The sequence below is a fragment of the Chlorocebus sabaeus genome, chromosome 11 (assembly GCF_047675955.1).
Source record: "Chlorocebus sabaeus isolate Y175 chromosome 11, mChlSab1.0.hap1, whole genome shotgun sequence".
NCBI lineage: Eukaryota > Metazoa > Chordata > Mammalia > Primates > Cercopithecidae > Chlorocebus > Chlorocebus sabaeus.
Genome location: NC_132914.1, coordinates 78,627,743 through 78,651,982, shown reverse-complemented (window position 1 = coordinate 78,651,982; position 24,240 = coordinate 78,627,743). Strand labels below are relative to the sequence as shown.

Sequence of the window (24,240 nt, the reverse complement as noted above, 5' to 3'; positions counted from 1 at the left end):
TTAAGAAGAAATTGTATCTCATTTTTATTTTAGCAATGAGAGATGACTAGTATAAGAATTATTTTGAATAAAACAGAAATGAATATTATATAAAAATTCTTGCTAAATATGACATCAAATAATTATTTAATATTCAACATTTAGTTTCATATTATATTTCCTCTTTTTTATAAAAGTGCTAAGAATTTGCAAGAGTTTATATGTATAGAATTTTTAGTATGTGTCAGACTCCATGGCAGATGTTTGACACACAGAGATAAATAAGATATTCTCATTATGACTGAGAAGTTCAGAGTTAGTGCTAGGAATTCACATATCAATGAAAAACAATTCAAAAAAGACATATTTCCATCACAATATGTAGTCACAGAAAAGGTTATGACTGTGAGTAATGACAAAGACAAGGATGTCTTCAAGAAAGGGTGGCATTTGATCTAGGTATTAAAGAATGATTAAGGGTTTTTTAAGCACGGAAATACACTCTAAGCAGCAGGACTCACACAGAAAATAACCCAAAACTGTAAGAAGAGAAGGACCTCTTCAGAGAAAATTCAAGAGTTTGAGATGACTTAAATGAAGGTACTAGAGAATGTATGATTTGAGATGTTTCCTATAAGCATTCCCATATCACTTAAGTGAGGGATGCTTTTACAAAAGACTGATTATTTATCAGAATAGAGGTAATAAACAACATTTAAGACAAATAACCTGGTCATGTGATTACATTTAAGAAGAAAATGGCTGTTGTACAACTTAATCTACATATAATTTACTTTATAGAAGTTCAGTGGGTTTAGTGACTAAATGAGTTGTTCTATCATATGGCCATAGGAGCTGTAATAATATGTATTAACTCACCAGAGGTATCCTGAACATTGGTGAGTTCAGGGACAACTGGACTGATTATCAACAAGTAATGCTCAGTGGCCTAAAGAAGACATGTTATGAGTTGGGACTCTAGAGTCAGACAGATCTGGACAAGTGACTTGACCATTCATTCTGAAAGCATCAATTACCTCTTATCTTGAATTAAGATAATACTAGTACTGACCTCAGAGTTGTCATGAGGATTAGATATGATCTGATATGCAAAGCTTTCAGCTAGTGCTTAGCGTATGGCAAGACCTCAGTGGACATTTATGAATATTGTTATTAACAGGAGTAAATATCTGTATTTTATAAAAATTCAAACCAAGTAAAAATATTGGTATTATTCTTGATCCAGATGCTTGTTTAAAATAGCATTTCATTTAGTTATCAAGGAACTCATATGTGTCTAAGTGCCTTCACAGACAATTTTCCTAAGAGTAACTCACAGCTTCTCACAGGGATGACGAGGGATGTGGATATAGATATGTAAACAAGTAATACTATATATATAGAAAGTTAGAAAAAGATGCAGTTAACCATACCTTGGGAACAAGAAACAAACAACTTTATCATAGAGGGATTAGTACATATGCAGAACTAAATAAACTCTACAAGGATTGAGCATAGCTGTAGAGTTGCAGTGATTCATAATTTTCATTATTAATGTCCAATTATTTATATAGCCACTAAATTGTAGAATGAGAACTACAGTTATGAGAAAATATAGTTGTGTTTTTCAATTACTCAGAAATCATTGACTATTAGAAAAAAACCGTATCAGACATGTATAGGAAATGTAAACCAAAACAAATTAAATATATATACCATCCTTATATATTTTCATTATCAAATATCACAGGGTCAAAAATGAATTAGAGCTTCTGGTCTGAGGAGGTTTCCTCAAAAATATTTTCTGTTGTAGGAGTGATAATTCCCCAAATGCAACCCGGCCATATATTAATTTCAGTTTGCATTATTGACATTCACAGCAGCAATTTTTAAATTTATAACATAACTCAAAATATATTCAGAATTTTTTTTTTATTTTCTTGTAAAATAGTTTTAGATTTATTACTTCATGGACAACATAATCTCAATTTGTAAACCACTATTCTAAATATATGAGAAATTATTCTTTTATTTTCATATTGTTGGGTAAATATGATAATTTTTATTCCTTAAAAACTCACTATAATGAAAATATAAACGCTTAAATTGTAGTAAATAGAAAACAGTTTGGAATAGTTCTAAGAGTTTAAGTTTAGCAAAAGAAAGTCAGAAAGATATTTTAACCTACCACATAAGCTAGATTCAACCATTTCTTACATGATGTAAATGACTTAGAGAGATTTTAATGTGTCAATATTTTAAAATATGGTAACTTCCTCTCTCTACAGCAGTTTAAGTGTGATATGATCAAGCTTGTGTATGGTGAGATTATTACCATATTTAGATTGCTTCTTATTGCTGTTCTCATTAACCAGGTTTACTAGGCCTTCTTCAGAACACCAGTATCTTACAGTTGGTATTTTAGAATATGGGAATCCCTGGTAAACATCACACGTCTGTTGAAACCTTTTTTGATATATGCATTCCACACATCAGCTGTCCTGCTCATTTTCATGGCTTCAGGATATTTGCTGCTTTTTCATGTATTCAAAATTCATAAAAAAGCATTCTCCAAATCAAATCATCAAATATTTCCTGCTATGTAACTAGTGTTTGGTTATTAATCAGCATTAATTCTATGTATTTGTTAACAATTGGATATTTGTCTAACAGGAATGATACTTGGCAGTTAATCTCTAGCTCAATATGATGAAAGATCCTGTGCAACTGTTTTAGACATCAAGTCTCCATTTATGTGTGTATTACTGTTTTTAGAGAATTTGAGCATAATAAAATATAATTAATATTAAAACCCCTACTTGGATATTGTTATTGCTGATTCATGGTCTGTTTCAGAAATTAAATGCATCCATTCATCTGAATATATGTGGTATCATAATACAATACTAAAATGTGATTTAGATTTTTTAAAATTCTTAATTAGATTCTAGGATAATAGGTCATTACTGACTTTTTGTTTGTTTGCTAACTGGAAAAATAATATTATAATTCCAACTTAAATTTGTTTATGTATCTGGGTTTTTACATATTTTATAAATTTAATCTCTATTCCCAGTTAAATCTTATTAGAGGAGAAAAATACCATTTATTAAAATATACTGTCAGTAAGTTAACAAAATGAAAGCTCATAGGAATATAATTATATATTAAAATACATCTTAACTGCACAAATACTATGGCATTCCCATGAAAAATCTATGTTAATTTATAAATAATTGAAAACCCACCATGAATTGCATCTTAAGTTAAAGCTATAAAGTTTTTTTGATTTTTTAGGTAAAATTAAACTGCTGTGGTCATTCATTTTAATTCAGCAATATTTATTTCTATGAATTGTTATAAATATAATACATTTATGTAATATATATATCAAGACATATCTATAGATCTAAACATATAACAACTAAAACAATTTTAGAAGTTCTAAGAAAGCAAGGATCAAAGAAATACTTCTTTGAGTTTCAGTTATGTAAGAAGCAAGCATAAATTATGACTTTCAAACTAAAATATACAGATATTTTGGTTCTATAAAATACAATGGTTTAACCTTTGATATCTGAAAGTTAGTTGGAAATTCCAAAATACTTAAATACTTTACAGTTCCCCAAAAACAAAATAGACCTCTAATTCATACAAAACATAGAAGCAAAGAACACTTTTCAGGTTTTAAAAGGCCTTTCCGTCAGGCAAATTATTTTTGAAGTTAGATACTATTTACCAAATGAAAATTTACTTGTTATTTTACAGAAGTAGAGAAAAAGGTGGGGTATTTTTTTTTTTTTTTCCTATTTGTCACGCTTAGTCAGTGACTATTTTTCAGATGAATTCATAATATACTTTTAAACTTTGTATCCGCTTACTATGAATCAGAATTCAAAGCAAGACAAGTCAATCTCCAGCCCCACCTGAAGCTCTATGAGGGAACTACCAAAAGGATTTGCTTACAAGGAAATCCCTTGATATAGTGACAATACGAGGTGGCAATGCATTCATTGTATTTTTGCCAGGTTTAGTATTCGGAGCACATAGGGATATAAATACTTCTTTAATAATTTGTCAAATTGACTGTCTCTGATGATGTTAATGATGGATTCGGCACAGTTTAATATGTATGGGATGTACATTACTGCACATATTTTGATTTTTCTTCTAGGTAAGGGAGCGACTGAGGGTTTCTTTAGAAAGAGTCTCTGCACTGGAAGAAGAACTAGCTGCTGCTAATCAGGAGGTAACATGCCACACTTTCTCCTCTTTTGAGGTGCAATATCGCTGACATTACATCCCTTGTGTTTCACGTCACTTTTATTAATAGTGTCACTAAAAATAAATTACATGCTGTCTATGCCATTGAACAAGGCTTGTTGAAATTAGTTACCAGAGTCTTGCTTTCTGATTTTCGGTCATTTATATGTGTCACTACTAGACAAAAGGAAAATTATCAAGAGCTAGTGACATGCGAGCTAGTGAGATGAAGATTTAGAAAGACTGCAGGCAGAGCGTCAGTCCTTTCAAGAAGGAAAACACAGCTCCAAAATGGGAACACATATCAAATAACTGTTAAACTTAGAAAATGCTACAAATAAAAGTGAACTCCTTAGAGAGATATACTTCTGCTCAGGTCCTGCCTATTCTTATCTTCTAAAAGCACTGTACTCATGTTTAGTGACATCACTGAATCCACTTCCACTACTCTTCACAACTCCAAAAAAAGTATTTTCAATCATCTTTTCAAGATTTATAGAGTTATTTTCTCTTTGGAAGATTTTACTTCTCTTGGGTTTTAGTGCACAAATTATCTTGGATAATTAGGCATATAGAGAGAGTAAATAAATTTGTTTGTATATACGTTTATCTGTCTATACATATTTCTCTCTCTATATATATATATATAAAATATATATATAATACCTAGTTTTATCCCTCAAGTATTATTATAGTCTCCTATAGGCAGTGTGGTACATTTGATTGATTTTATATAGATCAAATGACATTTTACATATATATAGATATATAGAGATAAGCAAATTTAACCTGTGTCAGCCATTAAAATAGTCCCATCTCTCTTTTTCTCTGACATTTATAAGGCTGCTTTTTTCCTAGAAGTTTATTCCAGTAATGTAATATTGGTATTACTAGTATTGGACATACTAATATAACTTAGCAAAATACTCTTAAATAAGCAAGGGTAGAGGGGAGGGAATAATGAAAGGGTTGATTAATGAGTACAAATTTTCTGTTAGATAGAAGAAATATGACTTAGTGTTTGATAGATCAGTAGATTGATTATAGTTAACATTAATCTAATGTACATTTCACAATAACTAGAAGACAGTAATTTAAATGTTCCTAGCAAAAAGTAAAGATAAATAGTTAATGTGGTAGATATTCCAAATAACCTGATTTGATCTTTACACATTATGTAAGTGTATCAAATTATCACAAGTATTCCAAAGTATGTACATCTATTATGGATCAATAAAATAAGTAAATATAAATAGATTTATAAAAAGATATAAGGCTAAGATCAGTAATGATAAGTCCTATAAAGGAATTTATAACAAGATGATGTTTACATATACATTATGCATACAGACAAATACACAGTTTCAAACCACTCAATAAATCTTGTCAGTATAAACTTCTTTTTTTTTTTTTTTTGAGACGGAGTCTTGCTCTGTTGCCCTGGCTGGAGTGCAGTGGTGCGATCTTGGCTCACTCCAGCCTCCACCTGCTGGGTTCAAGGGATGCTCCTGCCTTGGCCTCCCTAGTAGCTGGGATTACAGGCACCCACCACCACGCCTGGCTAATTTTTGTATTTTTAGTAGAGATGGGGTTTCACTATGTTGGTCAGGCTGGTCTTGAACTCCTGACCTCATGATCCAACCATCGGCCTCCCAAAGTGCTGAGATTACACACATGAGCCACTGCACCTAGCCATTCTTTTGTTCTTTAAAATAAGCTAGATTAATTAAATGAGTGTATATATGCTTTTGTTTGTCCCAGCCATAACAATTTAACCTTTAGAAATAATGGACTTGCAGCTAGAAGGAGAGTAAATTCTATGTGAATTAAAGGCTAGTAGTGTTAAAAGCATAAATGGTGAAATAGCCATTTTTAAAAAGGAAAGAAAGCTTTTTGATGACCAGATTTAGCTTAGTAAACAGGATGGTTTGAAAAAAAAAAAAAAGCAAAGAAAAAGAAATAAGAGATTGGTACCTCTCATTCATAATGGAAGAAAAGAACCTCTGGAGTAATAGGTAATGACAAGGAGTATGCAGTCTTTTAAAGAGATGGAGTTGATAAATTATCTTCAGGATGGAGTGTACTTGTTCCTGGAACTATCGGGGAAAAAATGTTAAATGTATATTCATATTATATTTTATTAATGTTAATTGTGATTTTTATGTGTGATAAAATATACATTCATTTTGGAAGCATTTCTCAAAATATTTCATTGATAAGGGCAAACAAACAAAAAGTTTGGTGACTACTAATATAAAAGCATGGCTTAATATGACCGTGAAATAATTTATGTTTGTCATAAACAAAGGCGTGATGAGACCACTTGGCTAAAGTAAGCTGAAATAAAAATGTCCCATAGGCCAGGCGTGGTGGCACACGCCTGTAATCCCAGCACTTTGAGAGGCTGAGGTGGGCGAATCAGGAGGTCAGGAGATCCAGACATCCTGGCTAACATGGTGAAACTGTTGGAACCTAGTTTTTAGATTCCTTCCTGGGCAGGGGTCGCCGTGAGAGACCACTTGACACGGAAGTCACAGCGGAGAGATTTATTGCTAGCGCGCTAGGGTCCTATGTCCGAAGTTGGCCACAGGACCCCGAATGCCTAGTACAGACAGTTTATAAAGGCAAAAACCACAGAAACTCACAAAGCTTGAGGCGCAAGATGATTGGAGCAGGTTATGGCCTGAGCAGGGTGTCTTACTCTGATTAGTTGGTTTGAACCCGCGCGGGGTATTTCTCGGACTCGTTTTTCTGTTTGAGTTCCGGGAATTTTGGGTGGGTGTTTTGGATAGCCACATGGACGTTGGGCGGGTGCTTTAGATGGCCACCTGGTCATTGGGCGGGTGCTTTAGATGGCCTCCTGGTCATTGGGCGGGTGCTTTAGATGGCCACCTGGTCATTGGGTGGGTGCTTTAGAGCCTGGTGTGGCTTTTCTAAGCTTTCTAAGTTTCTAAGTCTCTAAGTCTCTAAGTTTCTAAGTCTATACGTTTCTAAGTCTCTAAGTTTCTAAGTCTATAAGTTTCTAAGTCTCTAAGTTTCTAAGGCCTATTTTCAAAACCCCGTCTCTACTAAAAGTACAAAAACAAAACAAACAAAAAAAAAAATTGGCCGGGCATGATGGCGGGTGCCTGTATTCCCAGCTACTCAGGAGGCTGAGGGAGGAGAATGGGGTGAACCTGGGAGGCGGAGCTTGCAGTGAGCCAAGATCGCGCCACTGCACTCCAGCCTGGGCGACAGAGGGAGAGTCCCTCTCAAAGTGAGGCTCTGAAAATTTGCTCCAGAAATAGCAACTAAGTAGTTACTTCAATTATACATAAAATTGAACAGCAACCCTTGAGAACAAAAGTGGAGGAGAGATTTATGACTGTTTCTGGAATATAGTTTTATCCCTCAAGTATTATTATAGTCTCCTACAGGCAGTGTGGTACATTGGATTTTACATAGATAAAATTTTTACTTCTTTGTGGGGAAAAGAAAGAGAGATCAGACTGTTACTGTGTCTATATAGAAAGAAGTAGACATAAGAGACTCCATTTTGTTCTGTATTTGAGATGCTGTTAATCTGTAACCCTACCCCCAACCCTGTCCTGGCAAGAGACATGTGCTGTAGTGACTCAAGATTTAATGGATTTGGGGCTGTGCAGGGTGTGCTTTGTTAAACAAGTGCCTGAAGGCAGCATGCTTGTTAAAAGTCATCACCATTCTCTTAATCTCAAGTACCCAGGGACACGTACACTGCCAAAGGTCTCAGGGACCTCTGCCTAGGAAAGCTAGGTATTGTCCAAGGTTTCTCCCCATGTGATAGTCTGAAATATGGCCTTGTGGGATGGGAAAGACCTGATCGTCCCCCAGCCTGACACCCGTGAAGGGTCTGTGCTGAGGAGGACTAGTATAAGAGGAAAAAGGCCTCTTGGCAGTTGAGATAGAGAAAAGCATCTGTCTCCTGCCTGTCCCTGGGCAATGGAACATCTCGGTGTAAAACCCAATTGTTTGTTCTATTTACTGAGAAAGGAGAAAACTGCCGTAGGGCTGAAGGTGGGACGTGCTGGCGGCAATGCTGCTCTTTATGCACTGAAAAGGTTTATGGAGATGTTTGCATATGCACATCAAGGCACAGCACTTTTCCTTAAACTTATTCATGTCACAGAGATCTTTATTCATATGTCTTACTGCTGAGCTTCTCCCTACGATGATCCTATTATCCTGCCACTTCCCTTTTTACAAGATGGTAAAGATAATGATCAATAAATACTGAGAGAACTCAGAGACCGGTGCCTGGGGTGGGTCCTCTGTATGCTGAGCGCCGGTCCCCTGGGCCCACTTTTTCTTTCTCTATACTTTGTCTCTGTGTCTCATTTCCTTTCTCAAGTCTCTCATTCCACCTAAGGAGAAACGCCTGCAGGTGTGGAGGGGCAGGCCACCCCTTCACTTCTTAACATTCCTGTATATCTACTGCAGACTTTTCTGAATGCTTTTTGTTTTGCTTAAAATCATTTGTAAAAATAAGAGTCATTTGCATAAGTAAAAATCATGTCTGTTAGTAATTATTGTGCTCATTATTAACTTCCATATGTTTTGGTTTTGTTGTTGATTTTAACTAATGTCCATGTGTCTTGACTTGAATCCCTCTTTAGAAATTCACAAACCCAGCGATAAAATTAACTTTAGTTTTCTAATCATAAATCGCTTATAAACAGTGATCCTTTTAAGAGAGTAAGTAGGAGAAAAGTCAACTTTAACTTTTTAATAAAATTGATATTTCAAAATAAAATACAAAAAAAATCAGAAGACACTTGCAGTTTGAGTTCTTGATTCTCTATAGTAACAGCAATTGGTATAAGAAATCGCTGTAAATAAAGCATCTTGTATTGTTGGTAACAAGATATATTTAGAAACCTGACCAAATACGTTTAGAAAAATTCATACTATTAGCAGCTTTAGGATAAGAACTAGGTGACTTTTGAATGTTGGAGGTAATAACTGAAGAAGATAGTTTTTAAAACAAAGAGCAAATTTTCATGCAAAAGAAAGTTTAAAAAATTATTAAGAGCCAAAGGCAAATATATAATATAGATGAAAATAATCAGGAACCAGAGCAAAAGTCCTGCATATGGCTAAATGAGCAAGGAGCTGGAGAAATTTTATTTGGTGCTTCAGATTTAATTTTTTTTTTTTTTTTTTTTTTTTTTTTAGACAGGATCTCACTCTGTGGCCAAGGCTGCAGTGCAGTGGCACGATCAAGGCTCACTGCACCCTCCACGTCTTAGCCTCAGGTGATCCTCAAACCTCAGTCTTCCAAGTAGCTGGGACTACAGTTGTGTGCCACTATGCCCAGCTAATTTTTTTTGTATTCTTTGTAGAGATGAAGTTTTGCCATGTTGCTCAGGCTGGTCTTGAACTGCAGGGGTCAGTCTGTCCAACTCGGCCTCCCAAAGCACTGAGATTTCAGGTGTGAGCCCCACCACACCCGGCAATATTTCTGATTTTAAATTAAATTTAAAATGTATTTACAAGTGTCCCTTAACACTCCAATCTATTTGTTTTCTGAGTTCATGTTGCCATCTTGAAGAGTAAGGGTGCCGCATTATGATAATCTGCTTGGTTCCTGAGTTTCTGGTTGTTATAGTGACCGTTTAGATATAAAACCTTATCCAAATATTTTTTTCTGAATTCATTCAATTCCCAAATTCAGAATGGAGAATTAAGAAAACAGATTTAGATTGTGAATGATATCTTGATATATTCATACATACACATATATGCATATGTAGAATCTGAAAAGACTATACAGTTTATTCTATCATCATTATATCATTTTAATAGACTTTATTCTCTCGTCTATATATCATTATTATATATGGAGAGAGGCTCTCTCTGTCTCCCCACACACACCTACCACTTGTCTTAGTCTCACAGATGGGTTTGGAGTTATCACCTCTTAATATCTTTTCTTTATATAATCTCTTTCATAGATCCCTCATCTATTCTTCCCAGACATCCAGGAATTCAACCATGACTTCTGTAGAAAAGAAACTAAAATCTATAGTTAAAGGTGTATGCACTACTCTGAGCCCCACAAAAGATTTCAGACATCCCTTTGGCATTTCCACAGGGCTTTGTTAATGATTGTATAGATTATTCTCTCCTACAAATTTCCAGCAGAGGGGCCAGTGCGAGCTGAAATCTAGTTCAGGGTTTGCTAATCCAGACATGCACGGGAGGACATAGCCACCTGTAGGGAGTACATTTTCTAACTTACACAAAAGTGCCTTATGCTCTGATGGGCCTGAATTGCCACCTAGTTTTCCTGATGTCCTCTTAGATTCTATATGGCACATTAATGTAATGAAGTGAGTCGTCTCATGAAAAAGAATACAAAACCACTATGTGTTCTTTTCTGGAAAAAGCCCCCAAACATTCTGCTATGTGAAAAGAATGAAATTGCATAGAATAATCTCAATATTTTTCAAATATAAATAATAATAATAATTCATTATTACAGGAATAGAAAAAGTTTTAGATATAAATACCAAACTCTAATTATTTGTTTTCTCCATTGTTTGCAAGTATATAGACCATATGTGTCTGTAGTGTTTGAATTTTTAATAACTTTTCATTATTCTTATAAACAAATAAAATAATAAAGTCGTTTTAGAGTCAGATTTTATTGTCCATAATGACATTAATACTAGATCATTTTATGGAGCACTTAATAGTAATCATAGTTAATGTTTACTGAGGGATTTAAATCCCTCAGTACATGCTAAATACATATATGTCAGTACACTAATGCTGGCAGGTGCATACTATTATTTTACAAATGAGACCAGAGAAGTTATTTCTCCTAATGTGCTACTATTCCCTCCTACTTGAAAATGTAGTTATCTTTGAATTTGTCTTAACTCTCTGCTTTCAATTGTTTCAATTTATGTATATAATTGTGTCTATAATGTTCCCCATATCTTTTTACTCTCACCTTTTTTCATATGTATTAAAATTGCAATAGTTCAGGTCTTCATGCATACTCACCTGAAATATTACAGTAGGCTTTTATCTGTTCTTATCGCTTCTCTCTTTTGCTGTATAATTCTGCAAGGTTAAACTTGCTAAGTGAAGCCCCAATTATAATGATTACTTTTGTAATATGTTCTCATCTATAATATATACATATATGATATATGCCATGTTAATACATTGATAACATAATGATATATTATGTTTTATTAATATATGTTAACAATGTAGTGATATATGGTACATAGACTTGTAACATGCCATCAAAAATTTCTTCAATGTTCCTAACCTACAGATTCTACTTTAACTCCACCACCCTTGCTGCTCTACCTGAGTCATTCTAAGGCTTTGTTAAGTCATAGAGTGTATTGTTTTAAAGAAGCCAACATTTTTCCTGACTATAAATCTTACTGATGCTAAGGTCTTTCCTGGAATATCTCCACAACCCCAAATCACTCATTGAAAACATATTTCCCTATTTAAGCTGAAGCTCAGATGTCACCTCTTTAATGAACTATTTTATAATTCTTTGCCAATAGGCTCCTTAATTTAAGTGGCTAAAGCTCATTGCTTCAGCCTGTATTACGACTGTTTAACAAGTATTAGGGTTAATTTTATACTTGTGTAAGCTATGCCATTAGTTTACTGAAAAAATAGACTTCATCTCTCTCCTTTATATTTATTTCACTCAGTAACAGTGATATGAACCTCTTGATCAATATGTATTTATCAAATTGCATTATATACACTTCATTCTGACTAGTGTTTTCATGTTGTTCCTTGACTATTCTCTTAATGAACCATTTGAACAACATTCGGTATGCTCAATAAACAGCAATATGTTGATCATAGGTATCAAATGAACAAGTTGTTTCTTCTTTCAATTTAATTAATGAATCTCTGTCATGTGCAGAAAATTTTGAGAGTCTCTGAAAGGAAGAAATGGAAAGAAAGAAAATAAATGAAGCATTAAGTAAAATTTCATGTAACTTGTCCTCTCTTGAAAGAAATAGACATATACACGTATTACTAAGATGTAATTTAGTGCAAAATAACTAAATACAAAATACAGGCGCAAGCAAAATACAGAAGGGAACAGAGAAGAAGGGTATTCTGTGCCAAAGGATCAGAGAAGACTTCTACCTAAAAATATAGCATTTGAGCATATCCTTGAAGGAAGGCTATGATTTGACTTCAAAACCGTGGGAAGTATTTCAGGCTGAGGAGACAGAATGATTAAGAAAATCCGAAACTGCCTGTTTCAAGAATAAGGAATGTTGCATTAATAAGAGTCAGGGTGTGAAAAGATACAGAAGATGAGGGTAAAGAGGTTGATGGGATCCAGATTTTGGAGGGCTAAAAATTTGTAGATTTTATGCTTTATGAAATGAGAAAGCACTAAAGGTAATATTATGGTTTTTTTCCTGTTTTTTTTTTTTTTTTAATAATTTTTGGTAAAGTGAAAACCATTAAAGGTATGTTTTTGTGTGTCTTTTTGTAAAGGGTTTGTTTTTGGTAAAGTGTAAGGTTGAGGTGGCAAAGAGCTGGAAAGTTGGCATAATTTGATACGCTTGGTTAGCATAATAATACATGTGATTTTAATCATGGTACTTCAACAAATACTTATTGGGCATCTTCCATTTGCCAGACGTTTCATTAAGTACTGGGTATAAATATGTTAACCAACTCGTATTTGTAAAAAGTTAGTTCTGGTCGGGAGTGGTGGCTCACACTTGTAATCCTAGCACTTTGGGAGGGCGAGGTGGGCGGATCATGAGGTCAGGAGTTCAAGACCAGCCTGACCAACATGGTGAACTCCCATCTCTACTAAAAATACAAAACTCATCTGGGTGTGGTGACACATGCCTGCAATCCCAGCTACTCGGGAGGCTGAGGCAGGAGAATCACGTGAACCCGGGAGGCAGAGATTGCAGTGAGCTGAGATCGTGCCACTGCACTCCAGCCTGGGTGACAGAGTGAGACTCTGTATCGAAAAAAAAAAAAAGTTAGTTCTTCTCTGAAGGCCAGTATGTGAGATAGACCTGTCAAAAAGTAATTATAAGCTGGGCGTGTTGGCATATATGTGAAATCCCACCTACTCATTACACTGAGGCAGGAGGATCACTTGAACTCAGGAGTTTGAGACCAGCCTCAGCAACAAAGCGAGACCCCATCTATTTGTTAAAAAGCAATTATAAGGAAGAGTTAGTATTTAATGTGTACAGAATTTCAGTTTGGGAAGATGAATGAAGTTCTAAAGATGGATGGTGGTAACGGTTGCTTAACAATGTGAATGTATTTTATGCCATTGAGTAGTACTTAAAGGGCACACTTAAAAATGATTTAAAAATACTATTTTATCTTGTTTTATCGCAGTAAATGTAATTATAATGCAGTATGACTAATGTGAAAATAAAAGTCGGTACAAGGTTTAGTAATATTACCAAAGGGTGGAATTCATTGTAGGGGTATGAATAGGAAGAACAGATGGTGCTACAAAAGTGACTAAAAAGAGCTCACCAGATGGACTTGGAGGAAGAAAATGGAAGCAGGTAGAGGTAGGATTGGGGAGGAGGCGACAGAGAGAGGCAGATCTGAGTGGGGGTAGCTAGAGCTAGGCTTTGTCCTGCAGACAGCAGTGAGCCAACAGAATTTTTAGGAAGGGAAGAGATATAATTGGACTTTTGGTTTTATAGACTAATGGTATCTTAAAAAGTTAAAGGTAAAAAATGTATTAGATGGTCAAGGTACTGTGTTTAAAGATAGATTTAAAAGAATCTTCATGATCTTAAAAGAATCAAGGGGACAGTGTCAGAAAATACAGCACTGAGTAGACCACAGGTATTACTCTGTGTGGCATTTCTGATGTTCTTTTAGTAATGGCAAATATAAATTTAAAAAAACAAATATTGTAAATAAATACATACATAATGAAAATGTGTAGTAATTTTAGGCCTTTTTCAACGGCCCCACTTAGGCAGATTGGATTATTAGCGTTGAATAGCGTTGAATACATGTTCCAGGCCTTTGTCCTAAAAAAGTGAGCCCAGGCAATTTAGACACAGAAAATACAATAAAGTCTTTATTTTTATTTTTTCGCAGAGTATTGTTGTTATCGCTTAAAATGGAAAGCCATAACAAAAAAAAAAAAAAAAAAAAAAAAAAAACCACAATAAAGGGAAGTACGAGGGGGAATAAATAGATTACATCCTAACAATGTGTTCCCTTTTATCAGAAACCTGTACACTTTTAAAATTATTTAATTAAGCCAGACAAAATGGATTATTCAGAAGCTCCCATAAAAATTCAATTGACAGACTAATTTGCAGTGAATACACAGGCGTGCTTATTTTAAAAGCCTTTCCACATGATTGCATTATACATAAAAGGAACTGGCAAGTTTAGTTGTAGGCTGAACTATATTTTTTATTGCCTTTACTCTGTGCACGCTTATTCCAACCACTGAATTTACCAACTTTCAATTAGAATTTTCCAAGGAAATTAACAATTATTGTACCTCATCTACAACCAGCTTTATCTCTGAAGTCTATTTTCCTAAGGAAAAATTAAAGAACTTGCATGGGCATATTAAGTACCATTCACATTTAGAAAAATATTGAATCAGGATGATGAAAGAAGCTAGAGACAGCAACACACATTTTGGGGACATTACAGGCCCATGGATCATAAACATTGCGTCACCTACATTATTCCATGTAATCATCCCCAAAATCCTTTGAGTTAGGTTAAGAACTAGTACTTTGTTAAACCCATGGAAATAAATGGAAAACTGGAAAAGGTGAATAGATACAGGCAAAGGTGGAAGCTATTCTAAAAGCAAAGAGACTGGAATGAAAGAAGGAGAGATATGAGACTCAATCAAGTCAAAAGTCACTGAACCAAAAGGGAGACAGCAATAGTGAGATAGCAAGATATTGAGAGAGAGAGAGAGAGTTTTAAGCATAGAGATTGGAGGTGTTCAGTGTTTCCTGAAGGCATGGAGGATTATGTCTGATATGAAATGATTTCACTTATAGTTAAGAGGTCACTGGAAATGTTTACAGAGATAGTTTCAGTAAACTCTAATGAAAATAGAGTAACTGCAATTAAAAGGATGTATGAGTTCAAATAAATGAAAGAAGGTAATACTCTTTTGAGAAATTCAGCAACAAAGGGAAGGAGAGTATAGGCTGATTAATTCCAAAGAGTAATGAATGATAGCCTTATTATAATGGGACAGAATTGAAAATGTTTATAGCCATTGAAAACAAAGCCACAAATGAAGGACATGAAATTAATGATGGCAGCACAGTGGAGGATAACCATAATTTTAAGATCTATGGCAAGGAATAGAACTCCTTACTCTGAGAAATGGAGGAAGGAAAATAGAACACGTAGTGTAGTGATGAATGATTTGGAGAGGATTTCTTTTTTTATAAGGGATTCTCCTCAAGGAAACGGGTTATCTGCTAAGGAAAGTGAGAATAGAGTTATTTTTTAGGAACTAAGGAGACTATAAATGAGACAACATAGAACACAACAAGGAGCCAATAAGACTAAGCAAAGAAATTTTAGTATGGGATGGTAGAACCAGATGAGGTTCTCATCATTTACCCCAGCAAATTAAATAAAAGCCAGTATTTCACAGCTCTTACCAACTGAAACAACATGGATTCTCCCATGGTATTTCCTTATTTAAATTTATAAAGTTATTTTATTCATCATAATTCAAAAGGAAGAGATTCAAACATTGAGCTAAAGTTGCCTTTGATTGCTTTGGCCACTTAGAATAAAATCAGTGTTAAAATTTTTCTCTAAAATTAGACACAGGTAAAAATCAGGGAACTTCTGAAATCCATGAGTAGTTCAGCTATATTTGAATAGTTTAAAAGAAACTTAAATGGCTGATAATGATCCAGAAAAACATGGAGAAAGTAGGAGATTTTCTGAACAATACTCTATTAAGGAATTTGCCTAGAGGGAAGTAATAGAAATACTCATCTGAAGTTATAGGATCATTTATTTGAAAAATTAATCCAGTGACTAAGTCAGTTTTCTTTTCAAATTAAAACTGCCATATCTGTGAATATAAAGCTCCACTGCAAAAGCTCTTAAGTTAAATTATTTCAGAATCCTAAAAATACGAATCATTTCTCTTGAGGGGCCTTTGCAAATTATTCACTTTTGCATTTTTTAATTCTATCTCTTTCTCAGTTCTGTGAGATGAAAGCAGATTTAGTTTTGTATGTCTATCACTGCTTTATAAAAATGATTACTCTCATAATGACTTTCTAATTTCCTACATGTTTATGCATACTACATATTCTAACTCCACTGATTAGCTTATTTTAAATATTAGAAATCATATTAGTAAATTCCATGACCAATTTTCACTTAACATTCGAACAGAAAGTCAGATAAAAGAGTTTTTTTGTTTGTTTTATTAACAATTGAAATAAGTCGCCATGACTAAACTTACCAGATGACAGCATGAGTTTAATGACAATAGTGTTTGCATAGGACAGTGACACCCTTGGAGTTTTGAACTTGTATTCCTTAAAGATAATGCAAAACTCTCTGATGCTATGTTTTTAGCTTGCCTGACAACAGTTGTGAGTTTCCAAAAGACCTACTTATTGGGAAAGTATTATTCCTGTTGGAAATGTATCATTTTTGGTTAGAAAATTGTACAGATTTTAATTTTCTGGAAAAGTTAAATGCTGGTTGAACAATGGATTTTTTTTTTTTAATTTTAGATTGGTGAACTAAAAGTTTCAGTGTTGTTAAACCAGTAGTTATTTACAAAGACCTATGATTTCTTATTATACCTCTTGATTATGCTTTATGATGATATTGTATTATAAAGATAAATAAAGAAACTGTAAATTATCCAAGTTATTACCATCAATAGAAAATGTCTCTTTTGTTGTTGATGATTGTATTGTTATAATACAAAGAATCTTTCCCAGACAAAAAAAAATCAAGGTGTCTTATAACAATACATATTAAAATCCAGCAAAGAAGAGAGGTAACAAAATTGCTGTTTGCTACCTCCACTATTTTTACTAGTTCCAAGTCTTGTGTGAAACAATGATCTGAAATAGGAGTTAAAAGTGTCACCTATTATGTACAAGACATTTGAAGTTTGTTTGCAAATCTTTTCAGACTCTCTCCTATTTTGAATAGAATATTTTCTTTGATCAAAGTATAAGGTTTTTTTAATTTTTATTTGTGGTAGCAGACATAGTTGTTTTATTTTTGAATGTGGAGATTTTGAAATGCTTTTTTTCTCTATTAATAGCAATGTGTTTGATATTAACACTTTGATCATAAGCATCATAAATTGACCTATTTTATTTTACTCATCTTTATTCTTATTAATTTTAAGCTAACATTTTGAGAAAGATTACTTATTGCTTAGAAATTTAGATGAAATATTGAACTTTAGTGAGAGGCAAGATAAAAAGTTATAAAAACAAAGAATATTAACCTTAAGTCAGAAGATTCAAGATTGAGTTATAGATCTATCGTTTACTAATTATGTAACACCTGACAATTCATTCAGCTTCTCTGTGCCTTATTCTTTTTAATCTGTGAAATAGAATGTATTAGTAAACTTTGGACCTGTCCTTCAAATAAGTCATGATATTTGGATGAGACAATATACAAGGAAGCACTTTGTAAACTTGACATACTGAAGTTGTATTGCTGTTATTAGACTCAAACGTCAGCATTAGTATTAGTTGAGCAAATGAAAATACTTTTCTGTTGATACTTTGAATGTGATAAAAAATGAAATGATAGTAGTACTTTTTATTTTATATTATACACATGACTAAATCTCCTTTTTTTATTTTTGAAATCTTCTGTTGAATAAACAAATACATTATTTGTTCATAGAATAATCCTGTAGCACTATATGCATTTTATAAATGATGTTGCAATTCATTTATTCACATATTTGATAAAAATAATAGCATCTGCAATTTTAGAGGAGGTTACTGTGTGCTTGGTACTACACTAAGTACTATACCCATGCCCCGAACCCACGCACATTTTTTAGTTATTATAATTAACCTATGAGAAAAGGATAATTATTACTAGCATTTTGAAAGTTAAGAAATTGAGTCATATAAAAGCTAAGTGAATTTTTCTGAGTGTTATCACTAGTTGACAGGAATCCATATCCAAGATGTCTGACTTTCAATTTGGGAGTAGCAACTATGTCGCCTGGTCTTTCTCCCAACAATATTTCCTCTTTTATGAAACTGGTATAGTTTCCTCATCTTTCAGTAATTTGAATTTATCATGATATCTTCATATCTGTTATATCTACATGAATTATCTCAAAATTTATAATTCCATTACACTGAAAGAGACATAAAATGTGTAAATTTAAAAAGCATGTATTAAGTCAATTAATCAAATTAAGCTACCTTTACAAATGCCAAATACTTGGATAAAATTTAACATTTAACTCTACATAAAAGATTAATTAAAGCATGCAGATATTTACAGTTATTAAGATACATTTGATTATTATATCTCTGTATAGACTTTGGTATAAACGACTGAAGTAGTGTCTTGCAATAAATAGCGTGAGAACATTACAGTGGCTACTATGTTTAAATATACAAAATGTGACACCTCAGGTCATATTAAACAAGATGAAAGGATTTCTGCAGTACCTACTTGTTCACATGTCATTTTTAACAAGAAAGTGCAATAGCTCTCAAGTATTGAAAAATGTGGAAGTTCCAACTAAGTGTACTCTTGGAACACTAAATAAATAAATAAATAAATAAATAAATAAATAAGATGGATGAAAAAGATGTACATTAATTGCCTTAATTTTCTAATTGATAATTGACTGCTAATGATTTTACTTTTAAAAAACTTGCTGGCAAAAAGCAAATATAATTTGATCAGTTGGTATTTACCATATACTATTACTGGAGTTTAGCCAAACTGCAGCATCTGAGGGCACAGTCCTCCATAGGACCTCCCTCACTTCTGATACCAACTGTAAGTTCAGGAAATTCTCAGATCCACCCTTAGGTTCAGTAAGTCACTAGAAAGTCTCACAGAACTCACTGAAATCTATTATATTACAGTTATGGTTTATTGCAGGTAAAGATTACAGGTCAAAGTCAGCCGAAGCAAGAGAAACAAAGGGCAGAGTCCAAGATGGTTCCAAACACAGAGCTTCTGTTATCCTCAGGACATATTACCCTTCTAGAATTGACACACCAACCAAGGAACCTGAATCAGTCTTTGATGTTTGAAGCTTCAATTAGGGTTTCATTACATAAGCATGATTGATTAATTACCTGTTTGATTCCTCACAGCTTTGAAGTTGGGAGAGAAAGCTCCCTAAATCATCTAGTTGGTCAAACTGGCATACTTGTCCCTCAAGCTGGATTATCAGGTGTAGTCAGCCCCACCTTAAAATAACACTTCTATTGGGTATGACAAGATTATCTCCTTAAGGCTGAGGGCAAAACCGTGAACCTCTTTTGGTTCATGTCAAATTCTTTACCACACAACTATAAATCATCTTAATTTGTTTTAATGGAAGATTTTTACAAATGTTAGTGCTGATGATCTCTCATATTATGAATTAATAACATGTTGATAAAGCCAAAATGGTATTTTTCACTTAGAAAACAGTGTCATTGGGAGAGAAGGAAGAAAATAACTTACAGTAGAATCAGAACATGTGTTGTGGAAGTTTTGTAAAGTCAGTGCAGAGAGAGAGAGTCTTTTAAAAGACAATTACAAAACAAATAATACTGTAGGGGCTGGGTGTGGTGGCTCACGCCTGTAATCCCAGCACTATGGGAGGCCAAGGTGGGCTGATCACGAGGTCAGGAGTTTGAGACCTTAGAGACCATCCTGGTTAACATGGTGAAAAACCCCTCTCTACTAAAAAAAAAAAAAAAAATTAGCCGGGCGTGGTGGCACAGGCCTGTAGTCCCAGACACTCGGGAGGCTGAGGCAGGAGAATCACTTGAACCTGGGAGGTGGAGGTTGCAGCGAGCCTAGATTGCGCCACTGCACTCCAACCTGGGCGATAGAGTGAGACTTCGTCTCAAAAAAAAAAAAAGGATAAATAAATAAATAAAATACGGTCATTAGCAAGTTTAGGAAAGGCTACTAGTGTTTTTGAGGCGTGAGGCTGGGTCAATTATATTTATTTAAGTGCTCTTCTATCATTCTCAGGAAGCTCCAACCACTTACTTACATTTCCTTGCCTTCAAGTTTGTGTATCCCCATATTATGAGGTTATTGCTGTTATAAACAGTGAAAATGTATTGAGATCTTGCGATTATCTAATCACCTTTAAAGCAGGGAGTACTATCACCACTTTAAAGATGCAGAAAATACGGTTCTAAAGCTTAAAGTAATTCACCTGAATCACAGTTAGTAAATGCCTGAGCCATTTCCCTTTTCTTGGATGTATTCACTTCTTCCAATCTCTCCTTTTGAAATCTTTTCTCCAGGTTTCGGTTAATCAATGCTTACTCCAAGAAGCATACTTTTTTATCTATCCATGAAATTAAATGGATTTGCACCCATACTGATATGTCTATTGTATCCAGAACAAGTGGGCTGAGGGATATATAAATACACTGTCTGGGTTAAAATGCCAGTCACAGATGGCATTACTTCCAGCCAGCAAGTATTATCGGGAGCTAAAAAACATAAAGAAAACTTTTAGGGGCAAGATCAGGAAGTAGCACACATGACTCTTACTTACATTCCATTGAACAAAACTTGGTCTCACATCACTCTAAGCTGTAAAAGAGACGAGGACATACAATCTCTATTTTCATGGCCATATACAAAATTCTATTGCTAAAGAATGGGAGAATGAATATTAATGTGTAAAAAGTAGACTCTAGAACACACAAAACATAAAGAATGTTTGGAATTTATTAAAGAATTTAATAAAGTAATATAAAATGTATATGTAAATATCAGTAGTATTCCCACACCAGCAATAAGTAGAAAGCATTAGCGAAAAGCATATTTCATTCAAATAATTGTAGAGATAGATATATGGATGTATTTTATATGTAAACATTGAATCATGTGTAGAAATTTTCAGCTAAAATAGCAAATCCTATTGTTTTAGGAAATACAAAAAGTCCTAAATACATGGAAACAAAAGTTACATTTTTGTGTCTGGAGCTAGATATTGTAAAGGTATCTATTTTTCCCAAGTTATTTTATAGGTGTAATTCAATCAAAATTCTAATATAATGGATTTGAGATCTAAATAAAATAGTTCCAAAGTTTCCTTATAAAATAATGATGTAAAACATTTAATAATAATATGAAAATTAAAGACTGTTGAGTATGGAGTTTTCCTAGAATGCACAGATATTAAAATATATTTTAAAGTTTTTTACGACTTTGATTAAGTTTATTGCTAAGTATTTGATTCTTTTCATTGCTATTATTAAGGGGGTTGTTTTCTTAATTTCCTTTTTATATTGTTGTTTGTGTGTGGAAATGCAACTGATTTTTGAATGTTGATTTTTTATTCTGCAATTTTACTCTTTTGTTTATTAGTTGTAACTGATATTAGTTATAACAGTGAGCCTTTACAGTTTTTTTATGTCTGTGGTCATGTCATTTGCATACAGATTATTTTACTTCTTCCTTTCCAATTGTTTGCTTTTTATTTTCTTTCCCTAATTGCTATGGCTAGGACTTCAGTACTGTGTCGAAAAGAAGGAGTAAAAGTGGGCATCCTTTTCTTGTACTGGATTTTAGAAGGAAAACTTTTAGTTTTTCCTCATGGATTAAGATGTTAGCTATGTACTTTTCATGCATGATCTTTATTGTGCTGAGGTAATTTTATTCTATACCAATTTTGTTGAGAATATTTTTCATAAAGAGATGTTGAACTTTTTCAATTGCCTTTTCTGCATCTGTTCAGATAATTCTGTTTCTAAAAAATTTTGCTAATGTGTTGTATCATATTGATTGATTTGTGTATGTTAAACTATCCTTGCATTCCAGAGATAAATCTCTCTTGGTCATGGTATATGATCTATTTAATGTTCTGTTGCACTGGGTTTGCTAGTATTATATTGAGGATTTTTGCATGTTTGTTCATCAGAAATACTGGCCTGTAATTTTGTTCTCTTGTAGTATCTTTGATTTTGGAATTAGGGGATCCTGACCTTTAAAGTGTTGCTACTGCTATTTTTTGGAAGAACTTAAGACGAATTGATATCAATTCCTCTTTCAGTGTTTGGTAGAATTCATCTGTGAAGCCATTTGTTTATGGACATATTTGGGTTGTTTTATTACTGATTCAATCTCCTTATTTTTTATTTTTCTGTTCAGATTGTCTATTTCTTTTTGATTCAGTGTTGGCAGATTGTATGTTTATTGGAATTTATCCATTCCTTCTAAGCTCTGCAGTTTGCTGGGGTATAATTGTTCATAGTAGTCCCTTATGATCCTTTTTATTTTTTAGGCATTCATTGTAATGTCTCCTCTTTCATGTCTGATTTTATTAAATTTATTAATTTGGGGGACCAGAAGCAGAAAGCTATGGCTTGAATACATCTCCCAAAATTCATAGGTTTGAAACTTAATCCCAGTGCAGTGTTAGGAGGTAGAGCCTAATGAGTGGTGATATGGTTTGGCTCTGTCCCTACCCAAATCTCATCTTGAGTTCCCACGTGTTGTGGGAGGGACCCAATGGGAGGTAATTGTATCATGGGGGTAGGTCTTTCCTGTACTGTTCTTGTGATAGTGAATAAGTCTCATGAGATCTGAGGGTTATCATAAGAGCTCCTGTATGAACTCTCTGCCTGCTGCCATCCACGTAAGAAATGACTTGCTTATCTTAATGAGTAGCCCCTGACTCCCTTCCATCTGTAGTAATTTCTTTAGCAAATGGTTGCTTGGCCACATTTTTTTCACATTTTACCTGCCCACGCTGTGAATTTTCCAAGGTTCTTCACTCTACTTTCCTTTTAATTGTAAATTCAGCCCTTAAGACAATCCTTTTCTGTCACACTTCACTGTAAGCAGTTAAAAGTAGTCACGCAGCAGGGTGAATGCTTTGCTACTTAGATATTTCTTTCACCAGATATCATAGTTCCTCATTCTTAAGTTCTTCATTCCATGAAGTCCAATAATATAGACACAATTCTATTAGTCTTTGCAGAGGTGTAACAGGATGGCATTTACTTTAGTTTCCAATATTTTTTTTCTCATTTCCATCTGAGATCTTATGAAAATTTTATATATATATGTATATACCTGTTTATATAATCACCTTCCTGCCTCTAGAGACAGTTCTAGACTTAAAGTTTATTTTGTCTGATATAAGCATAGCCATCCCTAGCTTTCTTTTGATTATCATTTGCATGACATAGCTTTCATGCTTTACCATTTGCATGACATAACTTTCTTCAGCTCCTGATTTTCAAACTATGTGTGTCTTTGTATGTAAAATGAGTCTCTTATGAAAAATAAACCACTGGATCTTGTTTTATTATTTTTCCCTCTAAATCCATTCAGCCATGCTATGCCTTTTGATTGGTGATTTTAATTCATGTATAGTTAAAGTAATTATTGACAGGTGTGGAATTGCTAATTTCATTTTATTAATTGCTTTCTATATATTTTGCCATTGATTTCTCTTTCTGCTCTCTTACTGTCTTCTTTTTAATTAGACAGTTTTTTTATAGTTATTTACTTTGATTTTTTTCTTCTTGTATTTTTTGTGTTTATTATGGGTATTTTATTTGTGGTTAGCTCAAAGGTTTCATAAAATATCTTGTAGTTACAAAAGTCTTTTTTACGTTGATAGCAACTTAACTTCAATGGAATACAAAAATAAATTTCACCCCATAGAAGGAGAATATTGCAAATGCAATTGGCATTTAAATTTAAACTGGTTTTTTTTCTGTGTTATGTCAACTGTTTCCATTTTAATATTAACCAACATCATTA

At 33.6% G+C, this 24,240-nt stretch overlaps 1 protein-coding gene across 20 annotated transcripts in view; it reads left to right on the top strand.

The window, feature by feature from the left end:
• Positions 1-24,240, top strand: part of PPFIA2 (PTPRF interacting protein alpha 2) — a 508,377-nt gene that overhangs the window by 320,132 nt on the left and 164,005 nt on the right. For 18 of the 20 annotated variants that reach the window (XM_008004129.3, XM_008004144.3, XM_073020972.1 and 15 more), the window contains one exon: positions 4,154-4,228. The exons of the other annotated variants lie outside the window; for them this stretch is intronic. In XM_008004129.3, the coding sequence (XP_008002320.1) occupies positions 4,154-4,228 (75 nt within the window). The remainder of the gene's footprint in view (positions 1-4,153; positions 4,229-24,240) is intronic. 20 annotated transcript variants of the gene reach the window in all.